The sequence below is a fragment of the Balearica regulorum genome, chromosome 5 (assembly GCF_011004875.1).
Source record: "Balearica regulorum gibbericeps isolate bBalReg1 chromosome 5, bBalReg1.pri, whole genome shotgun sequence".
Taxonomy (NCBI): Eukaryota; Metazoa; Chordata; class Aves; order Gruiformes; family Gruidae; genus Balearica; species Balearica regulorum.
Window position 1 is genome coordinate 17,231,174 of NC_046188.1, and position 24,049 is coordinate 17,255,222.

A 24,049-nucleotide genomic window follows, 5' to 3' on the forward strand; every position below is an offset into this window, starting at 1 on the left:
TATTACAAACCTTGTCTCCGTAAGCGCATCATACAGCCAAACGTAGGTCAGGGGCCACGTTAAGCACCTAAATCAAGGCCCTGCTGAGAACAACCCTCGCCCGTGACCAGCACTCGTGCTTCACCTCCGGGAGAAAGCACACCCCGGCGGCTACACAGCGCCTCCCAGCACGGCCCAGCCAGTGGCGCCGCCCCGGACGCCCCCCGCCAGCCGTCTCGGTACGGGCCACGCCGTCCCCGCCGGAGGCACCACCCTCCCCTCACAGCCTGAGGCGGGCCCGGAAACCTGCCGTTACCGCAGGCGCTGGCCCTCGAGCCCTTCGCTCCGCAGGGTGCGCTGCCCGCCCCGCGCGGCCCGCGAAGAAAGGGCGCGCGTGCACACGCGAGGCAGGAGGAGCGGGGCAGCCCCGCCCGCTGGGCCGGGCCGGGCCGGGCCGGGCTGCTCCGTGCTGTCCCGCGGCACCGCCTCCCTCACGCGGGCAGCTCTCCGCCCCGCTCCCTCGCCCCTCCTCCCACCGGCCCGGCACCGCCCCCTGGAAACGCGCTCGCGGGCGCCGCGGGCGCCGCGCAGTGACGTTTCACCGTAATGGTGGCGCCCGCAAGAGCACGCGGCGGGCGGCGGCCTTAGCGGTGGCGGCTGCCGGTGGCGGGCAGAGCCCCGCGGCCGGTCCCTGTCGGTCCTGCGGCTGCACAGCGCGGTAAGCGCCGCAGGGGGAGCTCGGGGAGCCCCTCGCCCCGGGGCTGTGGGCCGGTGGGGGCCCTCGGGCCTCCCGCGGGTCCCGGCAGGTGCCCGGAGCTCCCGTGTGCGGCGGCAGCGGCCGGGCCGGGCCTTTGGCGGGTGGTACCCGGGGTAGGCTGGGGCGGGAGCGCTTCGCGGCCTGCGGGGATTTCTTCTGGCGGCTTTAGTATTATCCGCGGAGCTGTTCCAGGAGCGGGGCTGCAGGCCTGGCCTGCCGTACTTACATTGAAGGCCATTCGTATCATTTCCTCAAAAGAAATGGCTACGCTTTGCTTTCCCGAGTGCGTTTGAGTATCATCAGTGTAACCTTCATTCTTTTGATCTAATGCTCTGCTTTTTTACTCCCCAGTTTCTTTTTAGGTAAAAATGAAGACCAAAAAAAGGGGGAGATTTAATTCTTCCTTTAAATTGAAACAAAAAGGCATTGAAGTAATAGGTAAATGGAAAAGCGTGCAAATCGACCCCAATCTATTTGCTGATGAGGACTTTAAAGATATAGTATGCTTGGAGGAACTTACAGAGTACAAACTAGTAAGTTCTTCCAAAGTGGGGAAAGTAAAAGTGAAGAAGAGAAAGGCTGAGAGTGTTTTAGAAGAAGGCAAGGAGGATGAGGAAGCACCTGTTGTCCCTCCTAAAAAGAAAAGGAAAAACAAAGATTTGAGAAGCAAAACGGTTAAAAGCAGTGATCCAAATGCAGCGGAAATTGATGTGCCAGTTGATAAAGAGGTAAAGTGTAACAAAGTAATTGAAGCGGTAAATTGTGAGGATCATGGACATGTGTCTGAGAGCACTTCAAGCACAAAAGATGCTCCAAAGAAAAAGAAGGTAGCTAAAAAGAAGTCTTCTCAAGCTCAGGAAACTCTTCCATCAGTACCCACTTCTAAAAAAGTTAAAAACTGGACAACAGAAGTTTTGTCTGCCTCGACTGATCACAAAGCTGATGTGTCTGCATGGAAAAACCTGTTTGTACCTGAACCAGTGCTGCGGGCCTTGAGCTACCTGGGGTTTAGTGCTCCAACTCCTATTCAAGCCTTAGCCTTGCCTTCTGCTATCCGGGATAATATGGATGTTCTTGGTGCTGCAGAAACAGGTACAAATCTATTAAACTGGTTGTATATGCTGGGTGCTTCCCATCTCCTCTCTTTAAATGCAGCTCATTGTTACGAATTTTTATAGGTAGCAGAAGCATTTATATGCAGGACAAGAGCTTGTATCTTTTGCATATCCAATATATTAGTAAAGATTCGTTGTGACATATTAAGACTTTTGTAACTTGCAAACACAGGAGATTCCATCTTTACAGTGTGCAAAGCTTTGAAGTCTCAGTAAGTTTTTGTGCTTTTGACAGAAGTCTCCTGTTGTTTCTGCAATTGTTTCCTATTTTGGGAACTGTAAGGTGGTACACCACAAAGGGTGGAATTAATGAAACTAACAGGGTCATTTTCCCAACAGCTTAACTAACTTCTGTGGGTGTCCCCATGCCAAGGCAAAGCAGAGAACTAGGTTCCTTTTGAAGGTGATTTAGTACTAGCTTGGAGTAGTAAATAAATACTAGGCACAGCGTTAGGCATTGTGAATATGGCCCTGGCCTTTATCATAGCAAAACGGGCCCACCCTGTGCCCTGTCTCTGGGCTTGGCCTATAGGTTGTCACCAGCCCTTCTCACTGCTTATGCTTAAAGAATTACATTGATTTATTAACTGGAGAGGTACTGTCTCTTGTCCAGCTTGTGATCCACTCATGCCTTTGTCTTTGAGCATTGTTAGCCTTCGTGAAATTTGTTGTAGTTTCTTTTTTTACTTAATGCTGTGAAGTCTCAGAGTATTACTTTCTAACTTTTTTTGCTGCTCATACCTTTGAAGTTTTGTTTTCTTTAGCAGTGCAACATTTTTTTCTCCATAAAAACTAAAAATAGGAAGCACACTTGGAAGCTGTGTTGGTTTAAAGGCTTTCTTTGCATTCTTTTCATTTGTTCCAGTTGCCTTATCTCACTGCTTGTCTTGTAAAGCCATTTACTGGTCTCAAACATGAAGGTATAGTAACTAATAAGATATGCAGTCATTTGCATTTTTATTTTAATTAGAAGCTAGGCTGGTGCTATTAGCTTTAATAAGATTAGAAAACCCCGCAGGGAGTGTTTTTGAAAACAGAACTGAAAATTTAAATGGTGGTTTTATGCTGAAAAAAGTGCCATTTGGACAGTGCTGGAAAGCAAATCCCTCTCTAGCTGCAGAATGGAAAGCACAGTTGGTGGCAGGTTGTGTTGTTGCAGTCAATTTTGTATAACCCAGAGGTGTCAGGACTGTTTTGCGAATTTATGTTGTTCTTTCATGAAAGAAAACCAGGTTCTCTCCAGCAATGCCCAGTGGGTCATTGGTGTTCCTGTAGAAACTTGAGAGAAGGTGTGGACAATTGTCTGTTAGGAAGTGCTGCAGCTGGGAGGGGCTCAAACTCTCCTGTTCTTTCTTCTACACCCTATAGCTTCCCTTAGCATTGAGCCTGAGGGAGGAAAGTGACAGGTGAAAGAACTATTCATCTTCCCTTTTTGGTAGTAACGTAGGGGAGAATGGCAAGATTTTGATGTGGCAGTGGAGATCAGATGCAGGGAATGTCAAGGCTTGTTTTTGCAGTGGATCTAGCCAGTTCTATTCATTACCATATAGAACTGGTGAAGTTTTTGGTTAAGAAACCAAATTTTATCTCTAAAATCTTACAATCTAAAACTGTTTAAAGGAGCATGAATTAGCTTGAGCTGTAGTATCTGGGGATACCAGTATTTTTCTCCTGGTTTTGCAGGCCTGGCTATGGTGTGTGATTTTTGTGTTGTGAAGATAATGTACCCTGTGAGGTGATTATTTGTTTAATTTGTGGGTGAATGTAGTGCCTGCAAAATAGTCCTGATTATCACAGCCATAATCTAGCTGGGTGCAGTACTGACATCTGCACCAGCCAAATTGCATTACATTTAATTCAAGATCAGCCATGTTCTTCACCTTAAAAACAGATTCTCTGGTAATACAGAATCTTAATGTATAAGTGCTCTGCGAATGTAGATTATAAACATTTTCTGCTTCAAGTGCAGAAGTCAGAAGAGACCTTCCAGACATGCAGAAAGGTGGGGAAGTGGGTTGCAGCAGTATTGGTCAGGATACTGACAGCTTAGCTGTTTATTAACTAATATTAAGGTTCTCCCCTAAATAGGCAAAATTCTGTGTTGCTGAATTTGGCAAACCATTACATGTTTTGTGATTTGGACAAAAGGTGCTCAAGGAATTGAGATGAGATTTCCAGAGGACTGCTTCCCAGCAGTGGCCTGGTACAGGAATGGTAATAGTGTCGTGCTCTGGATGCTGCTTTCGTGATCAATGAACCGATGTTTATGGGAACCTTAACCAGGGTGGATGTGCTACAAGGCTTCTCCTAACATCTCTGTTAGTGACAGTTCAGAAAGGAACATGTGGCAGGGATGTGACTTGTGGTTTGGTACAGTGAACCCTTGAAATTAAAGTTAGGTGAGTGGTTTTGTATTTGGCAGCCTCCTTTTCTCCAAAGTGGATCATCTGTTTTAAATTTATGTGCTTCGATTATAAAAATGTGAGCTGGTGATAGATCAGGAAATTAGATGGAGTATGTCGTAAGACAGTTTCTTAGAAAACCATAAACACAGTACTGCAAATTGAAGATGGAAGTGAATCCTCAAGTACATTCCAGTATGTCCTTGGCCTCATTTGCTATTCCTTTATTTGGAGAACATTGATCAGAACTGTCAATTAGGGCATGGTATTCTCCTTACGGGCATACAGTTCTTTAAAAATATCTTGGCTGCAACTGCAGCTTTAAAAAAACACTTTCAGAACAAATGAATCTGCCTGACCTGCTAGAGATTGGAAAAATACCTGTTCCCCAGGAATTATGCTGTTGATGACCTGAAGGAGATGTTTAAAGGGAACAGGAGAAAAGATGCTATTGCTGCAAGTTTCTGGTCTTCTAAAGATAAAGAGTTCGTGTCTGTTACAACTGTATGTTTTAAGAACAGTGTGTGATTAGCTGTTGCTTTTCTCATCTTTTCAAATAAATGACTTGTCGGTCTGTGTTATTCTTCTTGTTTGTTTTTTAGGAAGCGGCAAAACGCTTGCATTTGCAATTCCAATGATTCACTCTGTGCTGCAGTGGCAAAAATCAAATAGCTCGACAACCAGAAATGACAGTGTTTCTAAAGAGTCCCATCAGCATCACGATGAAACAAGATGGGAAGATGAGGATGAAGCAGAAAAACTAATCCATCAGCAGGTTGAAGATAGTGGAGATGAAGATGATGCATCTTTCACAACAGGCTGTGTGAAGGTGCTGGAAAATTTTGAATTTGATTGTGGTGACGAGACACATACTGTTAGCTCCCATAAAAAGAGACCTCTTTTAGGACTGGTCCTTACTCCCACCAGAGAATTAGCTGTACAAGTAAAACACCACATTGATGCAGTTGCAAAGTTTACAGGTATGTAGACCCCATGGGCCACGTCCCAGGTTATGCTGACTTTGGATCTTGGCATTGGTGTTGAGCCAGAATGTGTGCCACAGCTGCTTCTGCATCATAAAAGTGGGGTGGATTTTGAAGGGCTAGGGTTCGTAGTCACTGATATTTGAGAAATGCTTTAAGATTCTTCGATGAGATGCAAGTGGAAGCAAACTGTTCATGTGAGATATTTTGCTTTAAAGTGTTTCTTCCTTCAAATAGGTATTGACTTACCTTTTAGCAACACAGAATCAGTACTAGATACCCAGCCACAGCTAACTTCATCCTAGTTTTGGATGATGTAGGTTATAGATAACAAATAATTTCATTATATATAAAAAATATATTTAATATATATTTAATAATTTACTTTTTTGACAGATATGTCAATACATATAGATTATATATATATATAATTTTGATCTATCTATGAAAAAAAGAAATAATGGCCATAAAATTTAAGGGTAGAAGGCATTGCTGGATTGTCTGATTTACCTCCTACAGCAGTCAGGTCACAGCATATTGCTGGGTAACATGCTTGATGAAAGTAATTCAGTCCCTTTCTCTTCCAAACCAGAGGTCAGCACATCTATTAAGTGAATGAGTGAGGCTGCATTCAAGGTGGGGAGAATTGGGAAACAACTCCCCACTTCTCCAGTAGTAGTAATTGTTTATTGAAGAGGATATGTAGTGCAGTGAACGGCTTTTAAGTACATCTTCCTTTGATGTCTATACGTCTTGCTGCGCTCATCAGTCTACAGCTGATTACAAGGCTAATTTTAACTCCTAGCCCAAAATAATCAATTTATGTTAAGTACAGTTCTGTTAGGAGCAGTGCTATTTGTGTGTAAAAATCTGCTGCCCAAGTGATGTATAGTTGCTGTAGCAGGAGAGAAAATATGTTTTGATGTGGGCTTTCTTTGTGGTCTTGAACTCACTTTGAAAAAAAACCCTACCTGGAAGCACAGGGTCCTACAAGTAGTAGGAAGAGAGATCTGCGGTAGGTTGGATGCTCAAAGAATCTTGCACAGTTTGTCATGGGCCACTGTGTTCTTTGAAGAAGTAGGGTGAAATAAGCCACATGTGGAGTCTGTGCTTCCAAAGCTAAAGTCCTTTTAGTGCCTGAGCAAATTGCTTAAAGGTAACAGGGTCTCTACACTACTGTGCAGTCCAGAGAATCATTAATTGAGCAGGAGCATTCTTGTTAGGATAATTCCATAGCAAATGAGCAGTTATTAGCAAGACAAACATTTCTCAGTCTTATTCTTGGAGGAGTATGTGGTTATTTATAACAGGGACATGTTTGTTCATGCAGATACAATTGACAAAGCATGAGATTCTTAAGTAGGGGTAAACAAAGCTAACAGCTATGGAGGACATAGGTGATTCTATTGGAAGACAAGTGCACTAAAAGAAAGGCTACTTTATTTTTGGCATCTAACTATAATGAGGATTTTTCTGTAAAATTGAGGGGATTGCTGCATGTTCACTGTTATATAAAACCCCTGAAGTTTCCTGACCACAATGCTTGCTGAAATTTGCAGTATAGACTTTTAAAAATACTTCTTTGAATGTATGTATGTAAAGGCATTCACTGATAAATTAGTGAGATAAAAAGTATTATTTATATGTTCTAGGCATTAAGACTGCAATTCTAGTTGGAGGCATGGCTGCACAGAAGCAAGAACGTGTACTGAATCGAAAGCCAGAAATTGTAATTGCAACCCCAGGCCGTCTGTGGGAGTTAGTTAAAGAGAGACACCCACATCTTTCAAATCTTCGGCAGCTCAGGTAAAAGTGCCTTTTAGACTAACTAGTGGATACTGAATTGAGCGTCACTGCATACTGATGATGTTTACTGATTAAATAATTGCAACTATGTAAGATCACTTATTTCTTTGCCAGAGTGTGTTATTGAAATGCACAGAGGTTATATTGATGGAAGGAAATGTCAAGTGTAGCCAGTAGCAAACCCCTTGTTTTTCCTTTAGAAACCTGATTTTTCAAAAAGAAATGTGGAAGGCTGCTGTAGCTATCCCAGCATACCTGGTGTTCCTTTGGGTTTTACATGCAGAACTTCCATTATGTGTTTAGCAGGAAAAGTTCTTTTGAAGTGAATCAGATTTGTATTTATCTGGGCAAGTGTATTTTTACTGTTTTCTATATTTGACAGGTGCCTTGTGATTGACGAAGCAGATCGAATGGTTGAGAAAGGTCACTTCTTAGAGCTGTCTCAGTTGCTGGAACTCTTAAATGATTCACAGTATAACCCTCAACGACAGACTTTTGTTTTTTCTGCGACTTTGACTTTAGTCCATCAGACTCCCACAAGAGTTTTACAGAAAAAGCATGCTAAAAAGATGGACAAGAAGACCAAACTAGAATTGTTAATGGAAAAAGTAGGAATAAAGGGCAAACCCAAAGTGATAGACTTAACAAGGAAAGAGGCTACTGTTGAGACTCTGACAGAAACCAGAATCCACTGTAATACAAATGAGAAGGACTATTATCTCTATTACTTTCTTCTCCAGTATCCAGGAAGAACCATGGTCTTTGCAAACAGCATAGACTGCGTAAAACGCCTCAGTTCTCTCCTCACAATCTTAAATTGCGATCCTCTTCCTTTGCATGCCAACATGCACCAAAAGCAAAGGCTGAAAAACCTGGAAAGGTTTGCTGAGCGAGAGAGGTGAGTTGACTTTCTGCTTCCTGGTAGAAAAGAAATTGTGTAAAGGGTAGTGGGGAGAGGAAACAGCCCTGTTAGAGTAGGAGCAGGTTGGGGGAGTTAGCTGGGGATGCGAGTGCCTTGTTCATGTGGCCAGGTTATTAACGAGTAAGGATGAGGTTTCACAGGATGGTTCAGGTCATGAACTGGAGCAAGTTCAATGGAAGACCACCAAGATGATCAAGAAGCACTTGCTTTGCAAGGGGAGAAGCTGAGGGCACTGGCTTTATATCACTGGTGAAAAAGACTGTGGGAACCTAATGGTAGCTCTCTGATACCTTAAAAGAAGGTTATCAAGAAGGTGGAGCCAGGTTCTTCACAGTGGTGTGTGGTAGGTGGATGAGGTTCAAGTTGAAATGAGAGATTCAGGCTGAATGTAAGAAAGAGCTTTTCCTCTTTGAGGACAGTCAGGCATTGGAACAGGCTGCTCATTTTTGGATGTTTTTGAGGCTCAGTTGGATAAAGCCATGAGCAGCCTGGTCCAACCTTATAGGTAATCCTGCTTTGAGGAGGAGGTTGGACTGGAGACCTCCTGAGGTCCCTTGGAGCCTGAGTTATCCTCTGGTCTGACAGCTCCTTGCTGCTGAAAGAGCTGTCACTTGCCCTGTTTTCAGCCATATGCTTTTATAACCATCCTGCACACCTCTCTGCCCCTGTGCCCTGGCTCTGCAGCTCATTTGATCCTTCTGTAAGTCAGTTCATCTCACTAAGCCATCAGAAAAATAACCACTTTTTGCTAGGTTAGGCTTTTGCGTGTTGAGTTAGATGAATTAGCTTCCTGACGGTCAAGGTATCCTAGAGTAATACAAGAGAAGGGAGAGAGGTTGAATTGCCATGATAGATCTGCAGTATCCCTTGGCAAAATGTAGTATCGATAGCATTGGCCTAGGCCAGGCAGGGCATTTTCAGAGACTGCAGATTTTCAAGGCAAGAAGAAATCCATGAGACCATCTATTATGTCTTCCCGCAGATTGCAGACTGTAGAATTTTCTTTTTATTTCGGCTTTGAACCTTGTAGCTATAGAGTATGCAGTCAGAAGCCATGAAATCTTAACAAATTTCTGTTACCTACAAGTAATTCGTTCCAGTTGCTAGGAGATTTTTTTTTTTAAAACAAATTGTTCCATACCTAGGGAGACTTTTGTCTCTGTAGTAGACTTTATATAAAAGAATGACTTTTTTGAGTAGTTCTTCATTTCTGGGGGTAAGGAGAAATATTAATTGTCAGAACAGAATCCCTCCCCTTTATATTTCTAGCTTTTGATTTACTGAGAGAACTTATTTGAGTACAACTTGGTAGAAGATACTTCAGCCCCAAAAAGCTGTTAATTAAATCTGTAATGTTAATAATGTCATTTTTTTCTCAACTGAAGAAACTTGTAATAACCTATTTCTCCTGCCAAAAGATCGACTGTGGTGTTAATGGTACGGTCATATCAAGCTAAAAATATTTTTAAACTCAGGCTGGGCAGAGCACTGAGAAAAGTAATGAAAGGGAGCATACCCCCCAGCCAAGTGGTTGGATTAGGTCATTGAATAGCGATCTGTGCTAGTGTTCTTGTGAATTGGGAGAGAATAAAAGCATAGGAAAACAGGATCCAGCAAGGTAGTGAGTTTCTTTATTGGAAACAGAATAGACCTGCTGAAGGTAACATTTGCATTAATTGCTGTTTCAAGACTGCCTCTGATGTAATATTGGGTATCGTTTTCTATAAGGGTAAACAAATAGCATATTTCCAGCAGATGATATAGTACAAATCTGTTCCTTAAATTGCTGTGGTAGAATTCTAGCTTGCTGTATTATGTTCCATGGCAGATGGTTTACTCTTCAATTTTATGTTCATTAAATGTTATCACTTTCTCAGCTGTGTCCTCCTGACAACAGATGTTGCAGCTCGTGGTCTTGATATTCCCAATGTGCAGCACGTCATCCACTACCAGGTTAAATATTTTTAATGTTTTTGCTCTTACGGTTTTTGTTTTTAAATAAGCTTTTGCCAATCCAAACCCTGAAGACTTTAAAGCTGAGATTCTTGGTCCTGTATATAGTATAGTCCCAAGTACAGAGATTTAATTATTAATTTAACTGTCATGTAGTGCTCTGTATTTAAAGATCACATTGCTGCAGTGACTGACTGTGGTAGGTGGCACTTCATGAATGTGTGATTATATGTAAGAAATGACATAACAGATATGATTCTCCTTCCTTTTTGCTTAACTTTGATATCCAAAGTTGTCACATGACCCAGCCCTACAACTGTCCTCTGAGGATGCATACAATTTTTGCAAATGTAACGGCAGAGGGTCAGAAGTTAGGAGATGCTCACAACAAGTTATGCAAAGAAGAATACTGGACCAGAGAACAAAAAGTGTCTGCAGATATCATCTTTTACTTTACTTTCAGCTGTGTTTCATGCAACATACCATGTGTGTGTAAAAACCAATGTTCTCTGGCAACCCCTTGGCCAAAGCATGACAGGTTGCTGCTAGCTTTCCATGGGCAGCTTCATGGGTTTTCTGAATATTTGCAGGTCCCTCGTACTTCTGAGTTGTATGTACACAGAAGCGGCAGAACGGCGCGAGCTGCCAACGAAGGCCTTAGCCTATTGCTGATCGGCCCTGATGACTTGATCAATTTTAGGAAAATTTATAAAACGTTGGAGAAGAGTGAAGAGCTGCCATTTTTCCCAGTTGAAACCAAGTGCATGACTTCTATCAAGGTAAAGAAACAACAATCTCTTTGCAGCCTAAGTAGTTCCTTGCTTCCTTACGTTACTGCCATTACCCATCATGTTCTTTCCATGTTCCAGATGAAATTTACTCTTCAGGATGTGGATTTGAAAATGAAGTTAATCACACTTTTTTTTTAAGAAATATTTGTGATTTCTCCTCAATAACTGGCCCAAGAAAGCTGTTCAAACATAAACATCACTTACATTTTTCTTGTACGTTGTTACGTACAGCTTCTTGTGACTAGATGCCCCAAAACAGTACAGAGAAGCGAGTATGTTTTGTGGCTGGGAGCTGGGATGGCTCTGTTAAGCCTCTTCTGTTAGGAACAGACTAGAGAACAGTAGCAGGTCCTGGGATCTTCAGTGGTCTTCATATGCCTTTTCTCAGTTGAAGTAATGAGTTCTCTGCTTTTCTAAAAGTTCCTATACTGTGAGGCCACAGCTGCCACTGAACTCTGTCAAACCAGGTATGTTTCCTTTTTCTAGTTCATTGCCTGTTTTAAGGAGAATTCAGTCATTCACTAACTCACAAGATATGGTTAGGATTGCAAATGGTTAGGATTTGCAAAACAATGTATTTTAGAAAGCATCTGGTCACCACAGAATTTCTAGTTATCGAATAAGAGGTCATTTCATGTCTCAGCATTCTCTTACCAGTTTGGGTGACATCAGCCATGTACATATTTAAATACTTGTACATATATTTAAATACATGTACATATTTAAATACATGTACATATTTAAATACATGTACATATTTAAATACATCATTTGTACATATTTAAATACTTTATTTGAAAGGAATCTAGCTGGGGTTGGAGTGCCTGAATATTGCAGTCATTGAGAATGGGAGAAAAATGCAAGCAGTCAGGTAATGCAACAGCTATCTTCCTTAAGGTATTCTGGTTCATGCTTATCAAGTTGGCTTGGAGTGAGCCCAGGGTCTACCTCAGTGGCAACAGGAGTATCCTCACCTTGCAAATAATGTCAGCAAGTTTCAGAGCCCAGGCTTGCCACAGATGGGATATTTAGTGTGAATCTTTCAGATGATGCAGCTTTCTGAAAGAGAAACAAAATAAAAGAAATGCTTCCACAGACTCATTTTTCTCCTCTTAGTAGTACCAAAAAGAATTTGATGCATCTTTTTTGTTTTCCATCTTTCCCCCTCTCCTTTCCACCCACCAAATGTTCCTGGTTACCGAAAGAAATCTGTTGTTTTTAGAGTGTTTCTTCAGAGGTCCCTTCTGTGTTTCTTGATGAGTAGTTCTTGGCTCTTAGCATGCTCTGTCAATTAATGGGCAGATAAATATTGTTTCCACACTTAAATTTTCCTGTCACCATCTCACGATCTTCATTCCTATCCATAACAGTGCTCCTCTCCCCAGAAAAGATGTCTTTGTAATCATAATGCCAGGACTCCAGCCTCCTAGGCCCTTCCCATGGTCAGGTCACATTTACACTTTGCCCTGGGCTTAATTGCAAAGTTGGGACTAATAGGGCTGCTGGTTCTTCATGTCTGTCCCTTAAGCATGCTCGTTGCCTGGATCTGCATGCCTTCATTCAAGTTCAGGAAAAGTCTGAAGGTATTTCACACTAGAGAGTAATAGAATTGGTGAACTAGGGCAGAGGAGAGACCAAAAGAGGACTCAAGTTTTACTGAGATGGAACAACTATTTGAAACTATTTCTGGTAACGATCTAAGGAGAAGTGGCTGAGTTGTTTTGTTAGTCAACTGCAAGTTTAATTTCCTCTCTCTATGTTTTAATTATCTAGCAGTTCTGGCTGGTGCTGTTACTGTGTAGCACCAGACTATTGCACTGGGGTGGTGGGGGTGTCCTGCACAGGGTTAGTTTTGTGCAACTGCAGGCACATTCCAAACAGCAGAATTTGCTGTCGGGTTGATTATTATTTACTGTCAGTGCAGATTTTCTTTCCGTAATGAATTAGATATTTAAAACAGCTTGACCCAGCTGGAAGGCTGCAGGTCAGGTTAGGTTTGCTGGACATCTTTGTTGCACCTGTGTGCAGCTGGGGAGAAGGACAGGACACTTTGTCCTCTGCCTAAACAGGATCAGGTGCATTTCTGAAAACATGAGTAGCTGTTTACATATGGCCTGCAGGAGCTTATTTCTTCAGAGTGGGATGAAGTTAACAGCTACCCCTTATTGCTGAGACTAGGAACTTTAAGATCCAGCTGTACTATCTAAATATGTAACTTGGAAGTGATCATGATTTGTCCTTCATGTTTCTGAAGTGTCTGTAATGATTTTTTTTTTTTTAAAGAATGAGTTAAAATTCAGGCATATTTAGTAGTTGAGGTGTTTTAGAAGTCAGATTCTATCATGGATCTGAAGAAGGAAAACACTTTAGCAAGTGATGACATATCTTTATTATGTGAGGCATCTGCTGGGACAGCAGAAGGGAACAAAAGTGTCTCTGCACCTCAGTTGTGTTGTAATGCATGCGTTCAAATACTGATTCTGCTAAAGTGCCCCATATTTAAACCTGATCATAATGTCTAAAATGTACTTTTGTTGCAGGAGCGGATGAATTTGGCACGGCAGATTGAGAAGGCAGAATTTTTCAACAGTCGGGCAAAGCAACACAACTCCTGGCTCCAGCAAGCTGCAGAGGCTCTTGAGATTGATCTTGATGATGACATGTTTATGGGCAAGTAGAATGCTTGTTTATGGGTATGCTCAGTTGGTCCCATAGCAGTGGTGTCCAGAAGAAGCCCCACCATGGCAGAGGAACTCTTAGAACCTTCAGGGCAGAAGGGGAAGGAAAGGAGTGTCATTGCTTAGTACATGGTACTGCTGGTACCTGGTGTTTTCAGGATGCTTGTGCAGTAGATAGTGATGGAGCTGAGGGAGGCGTGACAATTCTGGCAAGTTGCTGACAAGTCCACATGTCATAGAACTGTTTAGCTTCTGGCAAAGGTTTTAGGGTAATCTAATAGCCCAGTATGTCCTGCTTGGGTCTTTCCCCTCTGTGTCAAAGAAAAAGCTGTTTCTCCACTTCTGCTTATCTCTCCCACCTCCCTGTACTTGGGCAGCAGGACAGGAGCCTGACAGCTCTGTGCAGGAAAACCCAGGAAACACTAGCAAACATCGGAAATTATCTGAGCCTTATGTAGGTTGAGTTGTGTGGGCTAAGTGGCCAATACTTATAGTCAAGTTGCTGAGGTTTTTGGTGGTGTGTTAGAAGGAAATAATTTCTTATATTTTTAAAATTAAATGTTCTGCAGGCTGTGCTTGAGAGAATGTGTAGGGCTGTGCAACTACAGGTGCCTATTAGTTCAATGCCATGAAGGTTTGCACTGCTTAGTGCACTGTAAAATGCCACGTTGTGTTCAAAGGCATGAAGGTATCATTTCCTACCAGTTCCTTGAAGGCATGCTGAATAGCACTGCTGTCTGCGTCACTCCAGCTTAAGCTGTCTCTAACCTGTTAGCTGCTAAATATGCAGATGCCTAATTTTGAAGCATGTTCAGATTAATTTTTTTCTTTATTCATGGCTGAACTAGCTTGTTCTCAACCGCTTTGCAAGCAAGCACTAATCATCTCTGTCCAAACTGTTCAGGAGCGCTCTCAGATAATTAGTACTCTGCTGTCTTGTTTTGACATAATCTGAGTATGCTGTGCTTTGAAAAGAGTTTCAAAACAGCACATCCAGTCCAAGTTAGTTGTGGCTCTCGAGTGAAGCACTTTGTAATTGCCACCTAAAATCTTGCCAGATTCATGCTGTAAAATGTATTCACTGAGTCTTCTGTAGCTTGTTGGAGACCCATTAAGATCTCAGTTATTTCTCCCATAAATAAAATGCCTCTTAAACTGTTAAAAAGGATTTACTAATGTCCTTTCATTTACATTACATTACAGCAACCTTGATTTCATTTATTTTCTCCAGTTCAGGCCTCTGGCCATATTAACTATCCCAGTCTTTTCTATGCCCTTCTCCTATGTTATTAAATCTGAACACCTCATTGTTTTTTATGTATAAGGATGAAAGGGCTTCCTGTTTTACGGGTGCTGAAATGAGGCATGCATAAAGTAACAAAGTACGCAGAAGAAGCTTCTGCCTGAGCTAGGAGCCCTGGGTTAATATTTTATCTTCTGGGCCCCTTTTCCTTTTGTTCCCGAGTCTGTTCTGGGTTGAGAACCAACTGAATGATTTAGCAGAATGATACCTGGGCTATAGTTACTCAGTAGTCAGAATTCTTGATCTTGTTATCTTGTGGACAACCTGGGTGGTCTGAAAGTGTCACAGATGACTGGAAGACTGTATGGGAGTTGAGTGACCTTGTGACAGAGAGAAAGATGAGATTAGCATCTGCCCCTAGCACTGCAAAAGTCTGGTGAAAGAGGCCAATGCAAGTTCTTCTCTTGTAATGTTCTGTATCTTTGATTTCTGCCCCAAGGAGGAAAAGCTAGTGAGCAAGAAGAAAGCCAGAAGCAAAAGATGCTGAAGGGGATGAAAAAACAATTAAAACATCTCTTGTCCCAGCCACTGTTTAAAGTCCTTATGAAAACCAAGTACCCAACACAGTCTGGAAAACTACTCCTGCCTCAGACATCAGTGGGTATTTCAGAATCTGCTCTGGGCACCGTGTCCAAACAACAAGCCAAGAAGAAGAAATCAGTAAAATTAAATTAGATAACTGAGCAAGATCACTCAGTGCAACAGAAGCAAGGACAATCCTTATCAAGGCTGTCAGTGCTTATGGAGGAACTCAGCTAGAAGACACGTAATATCAGAGGATGTTGCCTGTGTCTTGGTTGTGCGGGCACAAAGCAAACCGTTGATTTAAAGGGCTCTGTTAACATGCGTTTAGTTACTGTTGAATCTTGTCTTGGATCTTGTTTTCTTACGTTCTTACTTATTTTTTTTCTTACTCTCTATTAATAGATGTTAATTAGTTCTGCAATAGTTCTGTTTATTACTTCTTTTTATGAGATGGGTAAAATTCACTGTGGGCATACTCTAATGAGAAAACTTGATTTGAATTGTAGTGTCCTTAAAGGAAAGAGGAAGGTAGGCTGTGTACAGTCTGAGTACAATCTGAGCTGGTGGTAATTGGAGGTTTGGCTTTTACTGCAGCCAATTCAGTGAGAAAGGCAGCAAATATAGGTAGTGTTACCAGCAGGTCTACAATTCTGGCTGTGGAAATATCTCCCAGTTTTCTTGCTCCTCTGATAATATTTCTCTGTTCTGTTCTCCACTGGGTCTAATTCCCTTAGTCCTGTGTTAATGTGGTTTATAATGTGCAAAAAAAGTCAAGGTGGCAGTGGGCCAGGACTGACCTTGGGAGATGTGTAGAGTTTTGAGGAGTAAGTGTTGCTATTCAGTGTTTTATTAATCAATATTTGCAGTGAAGTCTGTATTTGAAAATATGTTAGAACTATGACCTTTGCTTTAATGGAAAAGATGATGATGATGTGAAATGTCACTTTTGAAGAGTGCTTCCTGATAATTATGCTTTTAAATCATTTTAACCTGACCTGGGCAAATAATTTTTAAAACTTTTTTCTAAAAATATGTCAGAAAAATATATTTTGATTTTTTTGTTAAATTATACCTGCTATGAAACCCAAAGCCCGTGTCTGTTTTCAATCACGTGAGATTTCTGAATTCCTTATAGTTGATGCCCTTTGCACTTAGCAGGCAAGGAGAGGGGGAAAAGCACCCAAAAGACACAGCAGTGGGATCTGAATTGGTGGGAGCACAGGGAACCTTCACCTGCCAGCTCTAGTTTGTGCCTCATATAGTATAGAACCAGTGTCACTGCTGTGATAGGAAGCATCAGTTTACTCAGCTAGTCAAATCAAAATTTGTGGAGTTGAGTGCCCTGTCCAACCATTTGCTGATGATGTGAGAAAAGCAAACTCTTTCTTCTCTTATCTATGTACATAATTGAAGACCCCCTTACTCCCCCATCTCTGGAGGGCTTTTCTGTTGCTTCCTTGCATTACTGAAGAAGAGCTGTGACAATTTAATCATAAGCGTAAGCTTTCCTTGCAATGCACTGTTTTGTCTCATGCCCCCTGGAGTAGAGGGGGAAGTTTTGGGGAGGAAAAGATGATAAAGTTCTGTTTCCTCACCCATGTGAGAAGACAACTCATCTTTGGAATTAATGTGACACCTAGAAAATAAAAACAAGAATTTAAAGAAAGTTTCCTGTAAGGAAAGCTGAAAAAAGGAACTGAGCAAAGGCAAACATGCCCTCATTCCTTTTAATGTGCCATTTTAATCACATTCTTAAATTCTGAAAAGGAAACTTGCATTGGTTTTGCATCCCTGAAGGGACTGAAGACCAGGTGGGCCTTTTCTGCATCTTGTGATGTATTTCTGCTTGCGATTAATCAGCAAAATCAAGGCTGGATCCTGACACCAGAGCTCTGTGTCTCCTCCCTTGTCTGAAAATCTGCATGAGGTAGGACAGTTTGGGCAGTTTCTAATTCTACGTGATGATGAGAACTGAATTGGGGAACTGAGGGTATTGTTATTTCCTCTCCATCATTGCTGTGAAGTTTTTCAGCTGCTTGTGTTTCACTGTGTTTAGCAACCTAGTTCTCACACTCCTGCCCCTCTGTCTGGCTCTCAGCCCACTGTCTTGCTAAGTCTGCCCGAGGTGGAGCATGACACTTCTGCCTTCCTCCTCCTCGCCGCCTTCATGCTCGCCTGTGGCATGCTCTGCAGCTGGTTTTCTCCTGCAGCCTCTGATGTGCTCAGCGTGAGCTCTCAATGCTGAATCTACTGATGCTGCACCCCCACAGGAGCTCAAGTTGAGCCTGGACCCTAAAAATATCTCAGTGTCTTGAATACTTGTCTAGCACTCTGAAAACTCTCTTGTGGCTGCCTGCTTTGCCTTGTCCTTATCTTACCAGGATACCCTGAATCTTCTACCTAGAGGAAAACCCTTATACTTGCTTTAGCTAATTTAAACAAACTATTAAATATTACCAATTATCTGCCCTCCTCCAGCTCTGATCATTTACATGTGTATCACTGGTGCAAATTAGATAGGAAGAGTTTTACATCAAGTACATATGGGCAATTTAATTTTAGTATTTAATGAAATATGTAATATTCAATGGTTTCTGTAATGCTCTACTGGCACAGCAGTTACACTAAGGCTTCAAACAAGTAATCTTGTGTTTTGTGGCAGCTTATGTCTGCTAAAATACCCATTAGTGAAAGCACTAAAGTCTATTTAGGCTGTCACAGCAACTTACGAGTAGATTAATAAAAGCGTGAGTTTGATAGCTTCTGAGCCTTCATTTTTATTTCGTGAGTGCGCAGGGCCAATTGGCCTCATCCCTGCCGCAGAGTTCCTGGTCTGCCATACACCTTTCAAGAGAAGGAAGAGTCCCTGTAGTTTAAGACATCTGCTGAGGAGATAGTTTGGACAGGATCTCACATATTGGACAGGAAAGTTTCCTGACATTCCCCTAGCCTTTTCTTTCTCGCCTCCCCTGTATCGTTAATAAAACAGCAAGTTAGCAAAGCAGAAGCTGGAGTCCTGCCTTGCCATATGCTGGCAGCCCAGGCACAAGGCTCGCCATGTGGAATAGGGGAGGTAATTTGCACCTAACTGAGAAAGGGCTAGGTACCCGCACGCTGGCTACACGCAGTCTGTGTATCCAGGTCCCTGAGGGGGAAAAGAAGATAGGGTCTGATAACCTCACCTCATACTGTGTGACACCAGGAGGAAAATCTGGTAAGAAACACTCTGCTTTCCTGGGTGTTCAAACACCCACTGCTTTGTCCTGTGCTAGCAGGGCGCATTTTGGGTGTCTGAGCGATTCCAGATTGTTTGATGAATGGCTTGGTGAAGGAAGGAGCTCAGAAGACCGTGAGTTGAGTGACTAGTAACAGACTGATAACGTAGCAAGCAGCAATGTGTTAGTAATATCCAAGAGTCCTTGCAAAAAAGTAGGATGTTCTCAGAGGTTGTAAGATTGGGGAGAAGAGAGGCACCACAGAGAAGGGCTCTCTTTTAGGAAATGGTCCTGATGCCTTCCACTCGCCCGTTCTGTTACTCAAGCCGATGTTGTCTGATAGTTCTCTGGCCCATGTGAGATTTCCTATTCCAGCTTCCTTTTGTAAAAGGTACTTAGGGGTTTCAGTGTTTTCTCAAGTCAAAAGCTCCTCATGGGGTTGGCCTCACGGAGTGAATAAGAAGGAGGAAAATAATCTGTGACTCCTGAGTCAAGTTCATCAGCTTGGGGAAGCAAATGAACAGAGTTGCTACATTTGTTTGTCTTGGAGTTCAGCAGCTCTTGCTGTGAAGCTGGAAGAAACTGTAGCCTGTTTCCAGAGAAACCAACTTTAGATGGTACAAATTGCCAAATTTCTGTAGGTGAGGGATGCAGTTACAGAAAACAGACCCAAATCCTGGGTTTGAAAAAAAGAGAAAGGGCACTGCAGAGTACACATGGGCTTTGGTACCACTGGGCTAATTAAAGGTCTGATGTTCTTTTATTATCAATGTAATTGTATCAGTCTAATCAGTAGTGTGGATGCTTCACAGGAGTAGAATTTATTTTCCTTTCCTCATGGGAATACCTGCACCAGTATATGGATTTACGCACACCAGCCACCCTAACAGGCTCCGACCCCAGGATCCCACTGATTAATGTAAAGTCTGAGTGAAGGTTTCCAGTTCCTCTTTTATCAGTTCTCGGGTTACAGCTCGAGCTGGGTGCCTCCAGAGAGGGACCCCTGCCCCACATCATGCCCCTCAGTTATACCTGTACACCCATCACCTGATCCCCAAGTCCACTCACTTAATTCTGGTGGGTGGTCTCTTGATTTCTTACTGATTTTTCACTGTCGCTGGGCTGGCCTTCTTCTGAAGTTACCTCATTCTCTTGGAATCGTTTCCTCCGTCCCCCTTCATTCTGCTCACATCTGCTGGATTCAGCTAGTTCTGCATTAGCAGCGTTAGTTTTATCAAAAAGTTTACTCTTGGTCAGCTCTTGCAGCCTGAGGCTTCAACTACTTTAGCTACTAGTGCTAAGCTGCTAATGCTAAACGAGGCTATTTGGAGAGAAGAATATAGTTAATCAAATTTCTTCCATAACAGTCCTCCCTTTGTCTTTTTTTCGGGCATCCCTGCCCATCTATAGTTGGTCTTGTATGAGGATTCTTTGATACCCTCGTATAGATTTCATAAGCATATTCTGTAAACAATTCTGAATACAAGTAAAAACACAGCAGGCTATCAGAACCATAATAACCACAGGTAAAAGACTTTTTAGCAATGAACTAAATGGACTACTAAACTATGGTGATAATCCTTATCCAGAGAACAAGTTTTGTAACCAGTCATTTTCAGGGGGGTTGTATGCAGTTTGGGCTCCTTTGTGGGCATGTGTTTCTGCCTCAATCACCTTTTGATACATCTCGTGGGGACTGTTACTTATATAGATACAACATTGAGATCTAATTAATGCAATGTTCCTCCTTGAAATGGCAGGAGATAATCTGACCTATTTTAGAGGGGAAAGATTCTTGCTGCGTCTCCTTGCTGAGGGATTCAATGGCTGTTCCTAGATCATTGGTAGAGTCTTCAAATTCTGAAGCAACTTTTTCTGAGACCATTTGTAGTCTGATAGTATATCAGCCTACACAAGCAATGGCTGGGCAGTCACTAATGGAATTACTCCTGAAATGGAACAGCCTATTAGTTTTCCCTCTGTTAGTAGATTTCTCCATGTGCTATCTAGTGAAGAATTTGTTCTTGAGTTTCAGTGAGGGAAGTTTGTCTGAAGTTCCTAATTGTTCCCTGAGGTAATTTAGAAGTAATGTGTAAATATGGCACCCCACGGGCTATGTAACAACTGCCTGTCTAATTGGCCAATAGTATTTTATAAGCTTTTCAGCCACAGACAAAATAATGGCCTCGTAGGGCCCAAAATGGGGAGTAATATCTGCATGTTAGTACACTGGTATGTAAGATTAAAATCCTACATCTTCCCAATGGAAGGTCACAACCGTCTTTGTCCTCAGATACCTGAGTTCCATTTAGACTAAATTGTCCTTTACCTTTCTACCACTTGTAGATTGTTCTGGTGTCGTATCTTGGGATGTTACTGCAATTATTCCTCTGTAGCCTGATGGTTTTCCCAACAACCTTTATAACAGTTATTAATGCATCACTCAGGATGACATGGGCCACACTTATTACAGGATAACCAAAGCCAAGTGTGCTGATGCCATCTCAAACCTTTCCCTCTTGGAACTGAGCCTGGAGTGATTGCCACTCTATGCAGATACACCAAATGGGATATTGTCCTTGGTTTATGGTCTCTGATGGTCCACTTGTTCAAGCAGCGGGTCTGGTCCAGGTTGCTCTAGAAGGAAAACAAAACCAACATGGTTCTGGGATTTCCTTCAGCCTTTGTAAGCTTGAACGGTCCCAGTTTCAATCTGCAAGGTAGGATTGATGGAGTCCTGCGGGTTCCACAGTGGTCTATCTAACTGATGTTCTCTGGGCATTTAACAGGAGTGGTGAATCCAGTTATCCTTTTCTGCAACCTTTGCAACAGAGTAAGAAGTTAATAACACAGTATATGGACCCTCCCATTTAGCATCCAACTTTGTTTTGCGAGAGTGGACTTTTATCATTGGTGCATCTCCAGATTGGATATCACGTACTTGGATTCCAGCTGGTACTGTTTGAAACCATCTGGCTTGTGCCCTATTTTCTTGTAGATGTTTTTGTATACTCAGTACAAATTTGGCAACTCGTTCATCTCCACCTAAGAGGCAAGTCCTAGCAGTGGCGAAGGTCCGAGGTACAGCTAAGTGCCTGACAAACACTATTTCTGCTTGTGACAACCCTAGAGGTTGACAAGGAGTATTTCTAATATCCCATAGTACTATTCCTAAAACTTTAGGCCATTTCAAACCTACCTGACTACAAGTTCGACCAATTTTATTTTTGAGAGTCTTATTTATTCTTTCCACCTGTCCTGAGGACTGTGGATGATATGAGAACCCCCATCAGATTCTATGGTTTCAGCTATTTCGTATCTGGGAATGATTTTCTGCTTTGACCACTCCTGCAGTATCAGCTTTCCTCATGGGAAAAGCTTCTATCCATCCTGAGAATTGATCCACGATTACCAGCAGAGGTTTAAATCTGCTCACAGGAGGCATGTCAGCATAATTAATTCGCAGTCTTTGGAATGGGAAGTATGCTCACGGCCATCCTTTTCCCATGGATGGCCATCCACATCCACATCCATTTTTGCATCACAAAACTTCCAACATGTGGGACAAGAACTCACAATCCTTTTTACTGCCATATGTATTCCAGGGGCTGCCCACATTTTTTCAGTCTGGTTAACAATTGCTGTCATCCCTCCATGTGTTTTATCATAAAACCACCTAGACAAAGTTGTTAAATATTTTCTTGGTAAAATGGGTTTCACCCAATAGTCCAAATTCCAGTTTCATCTTTCACAGTCTCCCAACTTTCCCATCGAGCCTGTTCTTCCTGAGTAATCTCTGCATATGTTTGGGCTGGATTATTGATCTCTGGCCAATCATCAGCAGAGGGAGTTGTTACAGTGGTACACTCATGTATAGGTTGGCAGGCAGCAGCTTCAGCTGCTTTATCTGCCAATTCATTATTTCTTTCAATTTTGCTGGATCCTTTGGTATGAGCTGGACAATGTACTACAACAATTTCCCTTGGAAGCTTAATAACTTTCAGTACCATTCAGATTTCAGTTCCATTAGAAATATTTTTCCCCACTAAGGTAAGGAACCCTCATTCTTTCCATAGCATACCCGTTGCATAACACACTCCAAAAGCATACTTAGAATCAGGATAAATAGTTACCCACTGATTATGTCCCCACCAGGCTGCTCTTGCTAATGCAGTTAATTCAGCCCCTTGGGCACTCACTGAGGGTTGTAGAGGTTCTTCTTCAAGTACCTCTAAATTTCTCACCACTGCATAGCCCGTGTGTCATTTTTCATTCACATAGTATGAAGAGCCATCAATGAAAAGGTTAGATCTGAGTTCTCTAGAGGCTGATCCTGCAGATCTTCCCGTAGACGGCTGGACTGAAACACTACCTTAGCACAATCATGATGCGGCTCACCATCAGAGGGAACAGGCAGTAAAGTTGCTGGATTCAAAACTTTACATCTTTTTGAAGTAACATTATCTGCATTTAAAATCATTAATTCATAGCGATGTGCTCTTTGTGGGGACAATGCTTATGTAGCATGTTGCTTAAGAATCAGTTCTACTTTGTGTGGAACTTACATGGTTGTTGGGTGACCCAGGACTACTTCTTTTGTACGGTAGTCGCTGCTGCTGCTATAGCTTTAACGCTGGAATTACTTACTCCCTGTCACTACAGGATCCAGCTGAGTTGAGTAGTAAGCCGCAGGGCGGCGGTGTGGACCTAGCTTTGGAGTAAGGACTCTGCTGGCTACTCCTTTGTTCTCACGCACAAGTATTTCAAAGGTAGTTCAAAGGGCTTGGAGTAATCTGGCAATCCCAGTGCCAAAGGAAGCTAAAACTCCTTTTATAGCTTGGAAAGGCTTTTCTCTTTCTGGACCCCAACATAGAGACTCCATTTCATCTGCCTTGGTAGCTTCTGTCAACAGGTTACTTAACTCCCCTAGCCCCGGTATCCAGGGTCTTCAGTATCCTACTGCGGCTAAAAATCCTCACAGTTGTTTCATTGTTACTGGGCAAGGTATTTCTGCAATAGCTTGGACCCATTCTGAGTCTACTGATCTTTGTCCTTCTTTTAATATAAATCCTAAAGATTTTACTTACTGCTGACACAGCTGAAGCTTAGAACGAGATGCACAGTGACCTTTTTCTGCTAAAGCAGTACATAGACAAATAGTATCTGTCAAGCAATCTTCATATGTCTTAGTGGCAAGTAACAAATCGTCTACATATTGTACAAGTATAGAACCTCCAGGTAATAAAATATCTTCCAAGTCATCTTTAAGCAAATGGGAGAATATCGTAGGAGATCCAGTGAACCCTTGGGGCAAGCAGGTCCACATTAGTTGTTGGCTTTCCACTTAAAGGCAAACAGATACTGACTGTCTTCTGCTATAGGAATACTAAAAAATGCAGCTGTTAAATCAGTAAAGTATTTTGCCAAAGGTGGGAATTTGTAATAATATTGATGGGTCCCGAACTGCCAGATGAGGTACAATCACATGTTGGTTTATTGCTCTGAGATCCTGTACAAACCAATATTCCGGGACTCCTTCTTTGTGTAACATATTTTTGCTTACAGGTAAAATAGGGATATTATGTCGGGAACTGCACTATCATAACCCCCCTTTTTTCAG

At 42.3% G+C, this 24,049-nt stretch overlaps 1 protein-coding gene across 1 annotated transcript; it reads left to right on the plus strand.

Annotated features, from left to right (window-relative positions):
• Positions 1 to 563: 563 nt before the first annotated feature.
• On the plus strand, positions 564 to 16,303 carry DDX24 (DEAD-box helicase 24). Its single transcript, XM_075753641.1, has 9 exons — positions 564 to 697; positions 1,088 to 1,828; positions 4,856 to 5,233; positions 6,889 to 7,042; positions 7,425 to 7,940; positions 9,842 to 9,917; positions 10,508 to 10,696; positions 13,249 to 13,378; positions 15,129 to 16,303. Exons 2-9 carry the CDS (start codon positions 1,105 to 1,107, stop codon positions 15,362 to 15,364), a joined length of 2,403 nt encoding a protein of 800 aa, XP_075609756.1. The 5' UTR covers positions 564 to 697; positions 1,088 to 1,104; the 3' UTR covers positions 15,365 to 16,303.
• The last annotated feature ends 7,746 nt before the right edge of the window (positions 16,304 to 24,049 follow it).

Excerpts from the sequence above, each read along its gene's own strand:
- DDX24 (XM_075753641.1), top strand. The coding sequence starts at position 1,105 with ATGAAGACCAAAAAAAGGGGGAGATTTAATTCTTCCTTTAAATTGAAA. Across the intron at positions 5,234-6,888 it reads TGCAGTTGCAAAGTTTACAG|GCATTAAGACTGCAATTCTA; the intron begins GTATGTAGACCC and ends TATATGTTCTAG. Across the intron at positions 9,918-10,507 it reads AGCACGTCATCCACTACCAG|GTCCCTCGTACTTCTGAGTT; the intron begins GTTAAATATTTT and ends GAATATTTGCAG.